Source organism: Eriocheir sinensis, unplaced genomic scaffold (assembly GCF_024679095.1).
Source record: "Eriocheir sinensis breed Jianghai 21 unplaced genomic scaffold, ASM2467909v1 Scaffold1704, whole genome shotgun sequence".
Lineage (NCBI taxonomy): Eukaryota > Metazoa > Arthropoda > Malacostraca > Decapoda > Varunidae > Eriocheir > Eriocheir sinensis.
In genome coordinates, this window is record NW_026111078.1 from 1 (window position 1) to 13,057 (window position 13,057).

At 46.6% G+C, this 13,057-nt stretch overlaps 1 protein-coding gene across 1 annotated transcript in view; it reads left to right on the forward strand.

Annotated features, from left to right (window-relative positions):
• Positions 1 to 323: 323 nt before the first annotated feature.
• LOC126990516 (fatty-acid amide hydrolase 2-B-like) overlaps positions 324 to 13,057 on the forward strand; it is a gene marked incomplete at its 3' end in the record, with an annotated part of 33,124 nt that continues 20,390 nt past the window's right edge. The window contains 2 exon segments of the mRNA XM_050849114.1: positions 324 to 628; positions 790 to 976. Of these exon segments, the coding sequence (XP_050705071.1) occupies positions 891 to 976 (86 nt within the window).

Genomic DNA, 13,057 nt, shown 5'->3' on the forward strand with positions numbered 1-13,057 from the left:
CTGCACTATATCAGTTACTCTTGAGGAAAAATATATTAGATTTGTGACACAAGATTTACCTTGTCTGAATCCAAATTGATTTTCATTTATTATCATCTCTCTTTCTAGATGGTTTACCCACTGTCTTTAAATTGTTTTCTCACACAGCTTGCACATGACGCTTGTTAGAGAAACCGGTCTATAGTTCAGAGGCTCTTTTTTGTTTCCCCTCTTGTATAATGGGCAGGGCTCAGATCGCCACGGCCCATAACAACAACACACACACACACACACACACACACACACACACACACACACACACACACACACACACACACATCTGTATTTTACACTAGGCCTAAATGGAAAAATTATGTTTACATTGCTTGAAATTTACATTATGCGAACTCACCAGGAATACAATACTAGTGTAAATTGAAAAGTGCCTGTACTCGTTTTCTGATTACAATTATTAGGAAGCTGTCAGACATTTGTAATGTCAGCTGATACACTTCCAAAGTAATTTTTTTTGGACAGAGTGCCTTGCTTGCCTCCTGTGGCACTCCACTCTCCATTGGCACTGACTTGGCTGGCTCCATACGATTACCTGCTGCTTTGTGTGGTCTTTTTGGCCATAAACCAACATCAGGTAAGGCAAATGGAGTCACACAGTGGTAGACCTTTACCTACTGTTTCAAGCCAAATACTGTAACAAACATGTACATGCTGCTAGAATTTCAAGCTTTGTTCTTGTGGGTAAGGGCAGTGTGGTTCATTCTAAGACCCACACAGATACTTTAACTCTTGCAGGTTGGGTGCCCTTGGACGGCTGTGGAATTTTTCCCGACACTCTGAAGGACAGACGGGCCTTGGTGGCGGGTCCACTATGTCGCAGTGTTGGGGACTTGGTCATGTTCCTGGAAACTGTAGTTGGGTCTCGGGCAGAGGGTCTGGCAGCCAAGGTGGCTGCAACAGACATCAGAAACCTCAAGATATGGTTAGCAACACCAATCGTTAATAATACATGAAAATCAGTGGGAAGTGGAAGTAGATGAACACAAAACTCAACAAGACACATATTTCAGAAACAGATATGAATGAATGAATCAATCAGTAAATTAGTCAGTCAATAGGAGCATGCGCCTGGGTGTGCATCACCTCACCCACCCTACGACGCTACACACTGGGGTTCCTCCAGGCAAATCTCCATGCAGGCTTCCTTCCCATCCTAAATACCTCATGGCATGATCTATCGACTTGCTCAATCTATGAACTCTGTGGGCGTCCCCTTACCCTCCTCCAGTCATGATTGTCTTCTACAGAAACAATCCGATGAGCAGGGTTGACTCCTGAGTAGTGTGCCACATGCCCTTATAGCCAGAGTTGGCGTACGGACTGTGCAGGTAGCAGACCTTGAATCAGTCTCATGGAGTAATTGCTGATTTGACGCAAAGGCATTCCAGCGATATCTCATGATTCTGCATAGGCACTTATAACCAAAGGTATCAATCTGGCTCTTTAACACACTCCCTGCGGCTGGCAGTGCAGCAAATCTCCCATCCTAAGATTCCGTTTTGAAGCCGCTACTTTAATGTGGGTCATGCCAGCAAAGCGAAAGGTGAGTGACGTCTATATACTGTACGTATATGGGTTCTCCTGAGTGCATGCCAAACAGTTTGCCTTCCGATGAGTAATAAAAACATAGCAGGAAAATAGGACACTAATACTATCATACGACCCACCAGAGGACATACTTTATTTGTTGATATTCTGTAAACAACTTATTTTCACCTGTCATAGTAATACATGTTTATTGCTTGTTGTATTAAGAACATAAGAACATAAGAACTTAGGAGTCTGCAAGAGGCCGGTAGGCCTATACAAGGCAGCTCCTTTGAACCTAAGCTCCCGTGAATCTAACCCCACCTAAGATCGCTGACCATGAATTTATCTAATCTAATTTTGAATGTGACAATTGTATTGGCACTCACCACATGACTGCTAAGCCTATGCTTTTACCTATGTCCCTGTTGAATCTGAATTTATCCAGTTTAAACCCATTACTACGTGTCCTACCCGGGTCTCTTACCAACAAAACCTTATGAATATCCCCCCTTATTAAGGCCCTTCATCCATATATAAACCTCGATCATGTCTCCACGCACCCTTCGCCTTTCTAGAGAATACAAGTTGAACTGTTTGAGTCTTTCCTCGTATGGCAAGTTTCATAACCCTTGAATCATCATAGTCATCCTTCTCTGCACCGATTCTTACATTTTGATATCCATTCTATAGTAAGGGGATCAAAACCGAACAGCATAAACAAGATGAGGTCTAACTAATGCTAGATATAGTTTGAGGAAGACTTCGGCGCTTCTGTTGCTCACGTTCCTTGAAATAAATCCCAGTACCCTGTTTGCTCGATTTCTAGCTTGAATGCATTATGGCCTTGGACGGAGATCAGAGCTCATTAAGATCCCTAAATCCCTCTCGCACCCAGACCTGCTTATGAGAGTGTCATTTAAGCAATAATTATGAGAGGGGTTGTTCCTACCTACACTCAGAATACTGCACTTCCCTAAATTGAACTCCATCTGCCATTTATCCGCCCAGTCATACAATCTGTTTAGTTCATCCTGGAGAATACTAGCGTCCTGATCCGACTCAATTACTCTACCGACCTTGGTATCATCTGCTAACTTACTGACATCCCTACTAATTCTTGTATCTAAGTCATTGATATAAATAATACACAAAAGTGGACCTAATACCGAACCTTGTGGGACCCCACTCGTAACACAACCCCAGTCAGATCTTTTGCCATTGATTTGCACTCTTTGCTTCCTATTGCTAAGCCACGCCTTGACCCAGTTCAAAACGTTGCCCACTACTCCGTGAGCCTGTAATTTAAGCAACAGTCGTTGGTGAGGAACTTTGTCAAACGCTTGACTAAAATCAAGATAGATTACATCATAATTTTCATCTCTGTCTACCGCCTCAAATACTTTATTGTAGAAGGACAAGAGATTGGTGAGGCATGACCTACCTTTCGTTAACAAATGCTGCGAGTCGTGAATTAAGCTATGTTTCTCTAGATGCTCCCGAATATTCCTGGCTATTATGGATTCCAGCATCTTGCCTATAACCGATGTTAAGCTAATTGGGCTAAATCAGCCACGGGTAGGCGGTGGCTGAACGGATAGCAAGACGGCCCCGCGTTCAGGAGGACGCGAGTTCAATCCCCGACCGGTGCCACCAAACTGGGATTTTTCAGCCGCCGCCGAGTGGCTTAAAACTACCCACATGCTGTCCAGAAGACCACCTATCAACCCGGACTCTAGATTCTAGGATTAAAGATGAGCACCGGGAGGGCAGCATGAGCCAATGCAAGATGGCGCAACTATAAACACTCGCCTGCGCCAGAACGGGCTGGGCCGACCATCAGGACCCACCGGGAAGAAGCCTTGGACCGACCATCCGGACTCACCGAGAAGAACCCTACCGGCGCAATAGGCCACAACGTAAAAAAAAAAAAAAAAAAAAAAAAAAGTAGACCTGTCCCTTTTTTTTTAAATCGGCGTCACATTAGCTACTTTCCATAGGCTGTGCACATAACCAGTATTTACCAACATCTTAAAGATGTCGGTTAGTGGGTCACTACATCCCTGCATTCCTTTAATACTCTCAGAAATATCCCGTCAGGACCAGGCGACTTCTTCTTCTTAAGCTTATCTATCTCATCCTGGATTACTTGCCTGGTAATGATTACATCCCTTGTTACGTCACCAAAAGAAGGGGTAACAGTTTTTAATGACTGCAACTCTAAAGTAAAACAACAAAGTTAAATTAAATACTTATACTTAATTATATTTACATTACACTTACACTCATACTTATACTTAATATGAAACAAAGCAAAAATATACCCCAGGTATAATAAAGTTATAACCCTTAATGACACAAGGCAACAAAAGAGACAAGAAACAAGTAAAAATAGGCAACGTATCATCCTCGGGTATCTGTCCTTGCACTTAACCGCCAAGGAGGTGATGTCGCCTTCTGAAGTATATCCAGTGGGATTTAGCACCTTAACAGTCGGGTGAGACTAAACTGTTTTCCCACTAGCGGCCGGGTACTAATATAGCCTCCTATGAAGCCCGGCTTGCTTCGGTCGAGGTGTTGAGGTGTCGAAGCGTTGTGGTCTTGGTGCTGACGGTTGGGGCTCGTTAGTAGGATGGAGATGGTGTTGTGTTGTTGGACAAGCACCTGGAATGACCCTTCAAGGCATCAGCTCGAGGGTCGTTACACCTCCCCCCTAAAGACGACACCTCAGGGAAGTGGTGGTGTCGTGACTGACTGGGGGGACGACTGAGGGCATCGGCGATGACGTTGTCGGAGCCCTTTATGTGATGCAGCTGGAGGTTGAATGGTTGGAGGTATAAGGACCATTTCAGCAGTCGTTGGATGGAGAATATGTTCTGATCCAGGAAGGTGAGGGGGTTATGGTCGGTGAACACTTTGAGGGGTGCTGGACTTGGAGACAGATAGCACTCGAACTTCTTGATGGCTGATATGATTGCGAGTAGCTCCTTTTCGATGGTCGAGTAATGCCGTTGATGGAGGTCTAGTTTCGCAGAGTGATAGGCGACAGGATGTAATGTGCCTTCCTTCAGTCGAAGTAAGGCCGCTCCCACTGCTTCCTCACTGGTGTCAGTATGCAGTACGAATGGTAGAGTGAAGTCTGGTGAGCGTAGTATTGGGTCTTGGGTGAGGAAGATCTTCAGTTGGTTGAAGGCAGTCTGTCAATCGTCAGTCCAAATGAAAGGCACCGCTCCGCTGGTCATCCGGGTGAGTGGTGCTGCTGCCTGGGCAAAGTTGGGGAAGAACCGTTCATACCCTGAAAACGCATGAGCGCTTTCCGGGTGGTTGGTGCCGGATACTGGAGGATGGCGGAGATGTTAGCTGCCTTGGGTCGGACGACTCCCAGGCCAACCTCGTGTCCCAAGTACGTGACGGTCGCTTGTCCAAAGGTGGTCTTGACCAACTTCACCGTGAGGTTCTCCTCCTGCAGTCGGGACAGCACCTTGGAGATTTGTTGGAGATGGTGCTACCAATGGGGAGAACAAATTAATATGTCGTCCAGATAGACGGAAACTCCCTCTAACCCCTGCAATACGTCATTCAAGGCCCTCTGGAAGGTTGTTGGACTGTTTCTGAGGCCAAAAGCCATCACTGTGTACTGGTATAATCCAAAGGGTGTGGTGAAGGCGGAAATTAACTGAGCCTCCACCGACAAGGGTATCTGGTAATAACCCCTCAATAGGTCCATTTTTTGTTAGAAATCGTGCATTTCCCACCTCATCAATGAGATCGTCTACCCGTGGAAGAGGATAGGCGTCTGGAATCGTGACTGAGTTGACTCTGCGGTAGTCGGTGCAGAGCCTTAGCTGACCATCCTCATTGGGTACAAATATATACATGTGCTTAGCGAGTCCATAACACCTTGGGTCAAACAAATCAATCCGCTGTACGACATCTTGGCGAGACCGTTGTTCTGAACTAGGCTACCAGTGTCTGAAAAAGTTTCCTATACCTCAATGTCCTTGCCAAACGCATGAACAGACTATACTGTTTCATCTAGCAAGCCTCCAATCACTTGTAGCTTGCCCTTAGCCCAGGAAACCTGAAAACACAAGGGCTTCGCCTCCTCCTGCAGTGCCTCAAGAGCCATCACCAGGACCTCCAGCAATACCGCAAGGAGTACTGCGTCATCAGCAAAAATGTGCTTAGTGACCCAGATATTGCCAATAAATGCTCCGCATTGACTCTGGTCGTGAAACCAGATTGGCGAGCTCGTTGTGGCGTTGGCTCCCACCGGTTAATTTCCTCCCCCCTACTCTGCCACACAGTCCCAGTACCTGTTTTTTCCTCTCCTATGTTACCTATAGCTAACATATGAAAGGAAGAGATAGGTGTTGGGACTGTGTGGCATAGCAGAGGGGAGGAATGGTGTGGGGTTCTTGAAAGGTCTGGACTTCCGAAAATCCCGTAAATTCTCAGCAATAAAAAATATAAAATAAAATATCTGAAAATTGAGTTATCAGACTCACAGACCCTCTAGTCCTTATTATTATTTAAATATCTGACCAGTCACATCTCTCATAGGGTAAGCAAAAGCCAGATAAAACCTGCTCTTAAGTTTATTGAAAGCAACAAAGAAACTCGCTGAAAATTAAGAATAATCAATTAATACCAAGCACACAGCAACCTAGCTATCTATCTTAAAACATCCTTTAGTCTGTTCGGAGCATGAAGGCGGTTCAGGGTGGAGCTGGTATCGTCGTTTACCTCTACCCATGCTGCCAAATCAGCCTTCGTACATGCGTCTCTCTCTTATTTCCCATCCATGTGCTATTTGAAAGCGATATTTTATATATTCTGTATATAGTAAAGGAAGCTACATAGTACAATGAGTGTCGATGTTTAGGATTATAACAAGGATTTGTATAAATTCTATAACATGTGGCAGCGATTTTTTCCCATATTGCTACGTTGTGGTGGTGGTAGTGGTGGTGGTGGTGGTGGTCGGTGTGTCCCCCTAGGTCCCTCCCCCGGGTCGAGAGGGAGAGAGAGGGAGAGAGAGAGAGAGAGATAAACAGGTGGGTTGTTGGTGGGTAGGCCGGGAGAGAGTGCTAATCTGATAATTGGCGGTCGAACTGGCAGCGCTGCACTCATGGGAATTCTGGAATCTGCCACACCTTGAACCGACTTCGTGCTCCGAACAGACTATAGCAAATGGTTACTTAGCTGTAGGTGGGAGAAAGGGGGAGCCACACCCTGATCTGCCTCGTGTTCTGGAGCCCTGGAGTCCTCTCTGCAACACGCCGTCCCCTCCTTACCTCCCACGGGCTTCCCTGACCTGAGTACACAGTCACTCTGGACTTGCGGATACTACAAGGCTGGAAAGACCACTCTGCAACACGCCGTCCCCTCCTTACCTCCCACGGGCTTCCCTGACCTGAGTACACAGTCACTCTGGACTTGCGGATACTACAAGGCTGGAAAGACCACCACGATGAGAAACGTGGCGCGGGAGGATGTGAGGGACGTCTGCTCGCGTTGGAGTCTGGGTGGGAGATGGCTTGGAAGATGGCGGCTGGCCCACAATGCTCCGCTCCCCGGCCGCGGTCAAGATGCCAGCTCTCGCCATACTGACATCTCGTTTTCTGTGCAACACTTACGCTAAAACGCCCTATGGCTATGGATTGTTATGTATTAATAACCTAACGCATGCACTAGGTAAATAGTGGTTCATGCATCCCACACACAGCTCAGCTTTGGCAGTAATAACGAAATGATTTGAAAAGCTCGCTGCTCCCGCCTTCTAGTTTTCCCGCGTGATCTGTGACTACTTCCCGCTCTCTCAGTCAAAATGGCGGGGACTCCCGCGGTATTTTTCCACGGGCCACTCCCTGAATAATGAAATCATGACATTTCGCCCCCCCTTTAAGAAAACTTTTGTCTTCAGAGAAAAGTTTTTAACTGTGAGTACTGCCAACACTGGTAACATGCCTACAACTGCACCTACAAAATTAGCAAGTTCCTGACAGTACTTTCTCACACTTTTCACACACCCTCTCATACTGTGGTGTATGTCAGTTAACCTCTGCTCAGGTAATAGACGATTCGCTTGGGAGTGAAAAAAAACCTCGACATTTACGATAATACTCAAACTAGAGGGAAAACTCCATAGCGAGGCGCCAGTACCTTTTAGAGCGGGTTTGGCGAATTTCGCCACAATTATTCACAAAATGTAAGTGGTGTTATGTATGTATACATAGTGTAGGTGGAATAGATGTGGAGTAGCTGTAGGTAGGTGTAAAAATGGTGTAACTTATTGTATAAATTCCTGGCTAACTGCCTAATTTTTCTTACATTATCACACCATGCACCATACCATGCAACTTAAATTTTAAGCATGCCGCAAAACTCTCCCACATCTACGGTCTGAGGCTGAGAATAGTGACCTTGGCTGATCGCACCATGGGGGGTGGCGACGCCTGAACCCATCTAATCTGTCTACTTTGATCATCTTAATCTGCTACCAGACGCAATCTTAGGTTTGTCCGAAAAAAAACTCTGCATAATCCTCTAGCAACGATCTGAGGTTGAGAATAGTGAGCTTTAACTAACTCTAGACACCTCACCTTCTCCTCATCATACTCACTTTCTCGCAAGCAACCTGCGGCTACTTCTGGCCGATAGTATTGTTTCAACATGTTGATGTGGAACCGTTTTGGGTGTCCATCAACCAGAAGAATATAATTAAGGTCATTAACCTTCTGAACCTCGTAAGGTCTCTTCCACTGAGGTAACAGCTTGTTGCTCGCTGTGGGAAGCAAAACTAGGCACTGTTCTCCTACACTGAGCTTACGCAACTTTGCCTTCCTGTCGTAGTAACTTTTCTGTACTTGTTTTGCTTTGAGTAACTCCTCCTTAGCAATGTTACAGGTCTCTCAGCCTGTCACCTAGATCTAACACGTACTGGTATGTAGTCTTGACCTCCGGGTCCGGTGTATTGTCATCCCACAGCTCTCTCAGTAACTGAAGCGGACCTCTTACCGACCTACCATACATTAGCTTAAACGGGGAGAACCTGGTGGAGCTCTGTGGCGCTTCTCTGTACGCGAACAACAAAGGAGCCAGGTACCTAGGCCATTCCTTGGGTTGTTCGGCAGCCATGCATTTAAGCATTTTCTTAAGTGTGCCGTTAAAACGTTCACACAGTCCATTCCCCATGGGATAGTAGGGAGTGGTATGTAACCCTTTGCACGCTAGCAGACGTAGTACTTCCTCCATCATCCCTGAGGTGAACTGAGTACCCCGATCACTCAGTATTTGTCTGGGTATACCTACTCGGCAAAATATAGTCATGAGAGCTTCAGCCACAGTTTGCGTTTCAATATTCTTCAGCGGCACCGCTTCCGCCCAACGCGTGGCAAAATCTACAAGCGTAAGAATATACCGGGAGCCATCGCTGGCTCGGGGCTCGATCGGCCCCACCAAATCTACCGCAACTCTTTCAAAGGGAGTCAATAATGGGCAGTGGCTGTAAGGGTGCAGGCTTTACCCTACCCCTATCTATAGTCTTTTGACACACATCGCACGACCTCGCATATCTAGCTACCTCCTGGCCTATCCCTGGCCAATAAAAATGTGCTTTTACGCGAGCGAGTGTCTTGGTTCTTCCCATGTGACCGCCTAGAGTAGTACTGTGACCTAACTTGAGAACAGTCCCTCTGTATCTCATAGGCACAACCAACTGTAATTTCCTTTCATCTGAGGAAGAGATAATCTGCCTATATATCAAGCCACGCTGCTTGATAAAACTGACGCGGTTGTCGTTCAGCTGTATGACACTGTTTTCCTGCAAACGTTTGCGTACGCCGTGCAGGGTGTCGTCTCTCTCCACCTCCTTCCTTACGTCCTCGCTGTTAGTTAGATCTCCAAGAGATGTAACCATGAGAGGCCTAACAGTACTCTTACGCTTAGCAGCTGCTCGGGTCACTACTGCTGCACCAATCTGAGGCTCACCTTCTCCTTGTACCCTTTCACTTTCTCCAAAATCCTCTGGATCCAACACCGCGTTAGGTGTTTGAGTGACTGCATTTTTACCTACCCCGTTAGTAGCTCCGGGAATGTTGCCAATCACTAAATCATAGAGCGGTGTTTCGAGTGTCACCGCCATGATCCAGCCTGTGTAATAGGGTGACTTGACTTTTATCTTGACTTCAGGAGCTATCACTGGCGCGCTATTCAACAGCCATATTTTTCTACGTTTGCCTGTGAACTCATGGCTCCTAGCTAAGCTGTGCTTCAGTGTACAAATGGTAGAACCACTATCCCTCATCACCGTAACCTCTCGGTCTCCTACCCAACCTTTACTCAAATTCAACCGATCATCGTACTGATTAGTGGCTGCGCCGGCCACTAGTCATGGATTCTGCGTCTCATCGCGATACTGGCTGTTCACGGAAGGCACAGGTGGTGGCGAACCCTGATTTCTACCATAATAACCATGCTGCGGAGCACTTTCTTGTCATACTGCAGCATTTTTATGCCACTTATTACCCTGATACGGTCGCGACCTATAACTTCCAGTCTTCGGACGCGGTGAATAATGTTGGTTACTTTTGGCTGAAGGCCAAGCTTGGCTAATCGCACCATGGTAGGTGGCGACGCCGGAACCAATCTTTCTAGGGACTTCACTCTGCATGTTATTGCTTTTAATTACAGGCTTTTTCGTCCTACCGCAGGCATCAAAATAGGAGTTAGCCATTTCCTTCATAACTTCCAATTTTCTCACCTTGTCTATTTTGAGCCTCGTGACTAATTCATCTGGGCAGGATTTTACTTACTGCGCACACAAGATTAGGTCCTTTACACCTTCAACTGTCTCCTCAGCACCGTCTTTCTTGAGCCATTGATCTAAGTACCCCTTGAGGCGAGCAGCAAATTGAATTGCTGTCTCATCGTCATTTATGGAGGCAGAGGAGAACTGATACTTTAAATCATCAACAGACATTCCATAAGCTGCCAATAATGCCTCCTTCATTTCTTTATACTCACGAGAGTTATCATCCGATCTATGAATCACCTCCAAAGCCTTACCTTCAAAAAGACTCATGAATTGCACACGCTTGGTGACCTCATCATACTGCATTAAGTTAGCGGCTTCCTCAAGACGCGGTATAAATATTTCAATCTTGTCTCCTTGTTTGAAATGATTAAGCTTTAGCTTTGGAGAAACTACTTTATTATTCTGAGAGTTACTACCATTCCCATTATTTGCCGCTAGCTCGGCCATTTTTATTTCATGGGCCTCCTTTTCTCGTTCTCTCTCAGCTTTTAGTTTCCGTAATTCTAACTGGTATTGATCCTTTTCTCTTTTTCTCGCTTTCTCTTGCTCCTTGATTATATATTCTCTGGCTTCTTTAGCACTTTACCCTAACACTTCCGCTTCCTCTTTCCACTGTGATATAGACATCTTGCGAGATAATACTTCGAGCCTAACAGCCAATACTTTCCTATGGAGTGTGAGGTCAGTTTACTGATCGGGCGCCATTTTATGTGGGGTTCTTGAAAGGTCTGGACTTCCGAAAATCCCGTAAATTATCAGCAATAAAAAATTTAAAATAAAATATCTGAAAATTGAGTTATCAGACTTACAGCCTCTCTAGTCCTTATTATTATTTAAATATCTGACCAGTCACATCTCTCATAGGGTAAGCAAAAGCCAGATAAAACCTGCTCTTAAGTTTATTGAAAGCAACAAAGAAACTCGCTGAAAATTAAGAATAATTAATTAATACCAAGCACACAGCAACCTAGCTATCTATCTTAAAACATCCTAGCAAATGGTTACTTAGCTGTAAGTGGGAGAAAGGAGGAGCCACACCCTGATCTGCCTTGTGTTCTGGAGCCCTGGAGTCCTTCTTCAATCCTCTCTGCAACACGCCGTGCCCTCCTTACCTCCCACGGGCTTCCCTGACCTGAGTACACAGTCACTCTGGACTTGCGGATACTACAAGGCTGGAAAGACCACCACGATGAGAAACGTGGTGCGGGAGGATGTGAGGGACGTCTGCTCGCGTTGGAGTCTGGGTGGGAAATGGATTGGAAGATGGCGGCGGGCCCACAATGCTCCGCTCCCCGGCCGCGGTCAAGATGCCAGCTCTCGCCATACTGACATCTCGTTTTCTGTGCAACACTTACGCTAAAACGCCCATGGCTATGGATTGTTATATAATAATAACCTAACGCATGCACTAGGTAAATAGTGGTTCATGCATCTCACACATAGCTCAGCTTTGGCAGTAATAACGAAATGATTTGAAAAGCTCGCTGCTCCCGCCTTCTAGTTTTCCCGCGTGATCTGTGACTACTTCCCGCTCTCTCAATCAAAATGGCGGGGACACCCTCGGTATTTTTCCACGGGCCACTCCCTGAATAATGAAATCATGACAAATGGTCCCGCGGGAGCCAACGCCACAACAGACTCGCCAATTTGTATTCACTATAGTACCCAGTCCATACAAGTGTTGAAGAGCGATGGAGAAAGTACACAACCTTACCTCCCTCCCGCGTTCATGGGAAAGAAGCTGGACAAGCCCTCCTCCCCGGCCCCCCCCCCCTTTTCCCCACTTCACACCACTCTCAGTCCCAGAAAATGAGCCAGGCAGCACACCAAAACTCCTTGCAGGAATCCTTCAGAGTCCCAGGAGATCCCAGAGTTCATCGCACTCGACACAGCCTGCACCCATCCCCAGTTGAAACTCATGTAGGTGCTCCACTAGTAGTACACGGTATTTCAAGATACGGTCACTTGTCGACTTACCGTGTGTGAACCCAAACTGTTCAGGTCTTTGTAACTTTAGCAGCTGGCTGCAAATCCGCAACAGCAATGGGTAGACAAGCACTTCGCCAGGCACACTGAGCAGTGTAATAACACGGTAGTTGTTGCAGTCCTGACGGTCCCCTCCACCTTTCCAGAAAGGGACGTCCAACCCCCTCTTCCAGCTAGGAGGAATGGTACCAGATTGCCATACGGCAGTCAAACCTGCATGCAGCCCGCGGATCATGGCCTCGCCTCCAACTTCGAGCAGCTCTGCACTGCTGTTGCAGATACCAGATGTCTTTCCACCCTCACCTTTGCCACAGCCTCTCTGACCTCGTCAAGGGAGGGTGGGTTTTCGTCGGTGGGTGGATCAGCATCCGCCACCCGCAAACCAGCAACTAGAAGCTGCCCACTCGGAGGGTCAGCCGTGTACAAGTCCTCAAAGTACACAGCCCAAAGAAGTTTCTGCCCATCAATGTCCGACACGAGGCAGCCATCAGGTATTTGGATAGCACTCACCTGAAAGGGAGGTTCGAAGCGGAGCTTCTTCACGGCTCAGTAAGCAGTTCGCAGGTCATTCGCATTTAAATGGCCCTCACTTCCTCAGCAAGACACCTGACATATCTCTCCTTGTCTCTCCTTAGAAGAGCTCTAGTCCTACGCTACAGAGCCCTATATTGG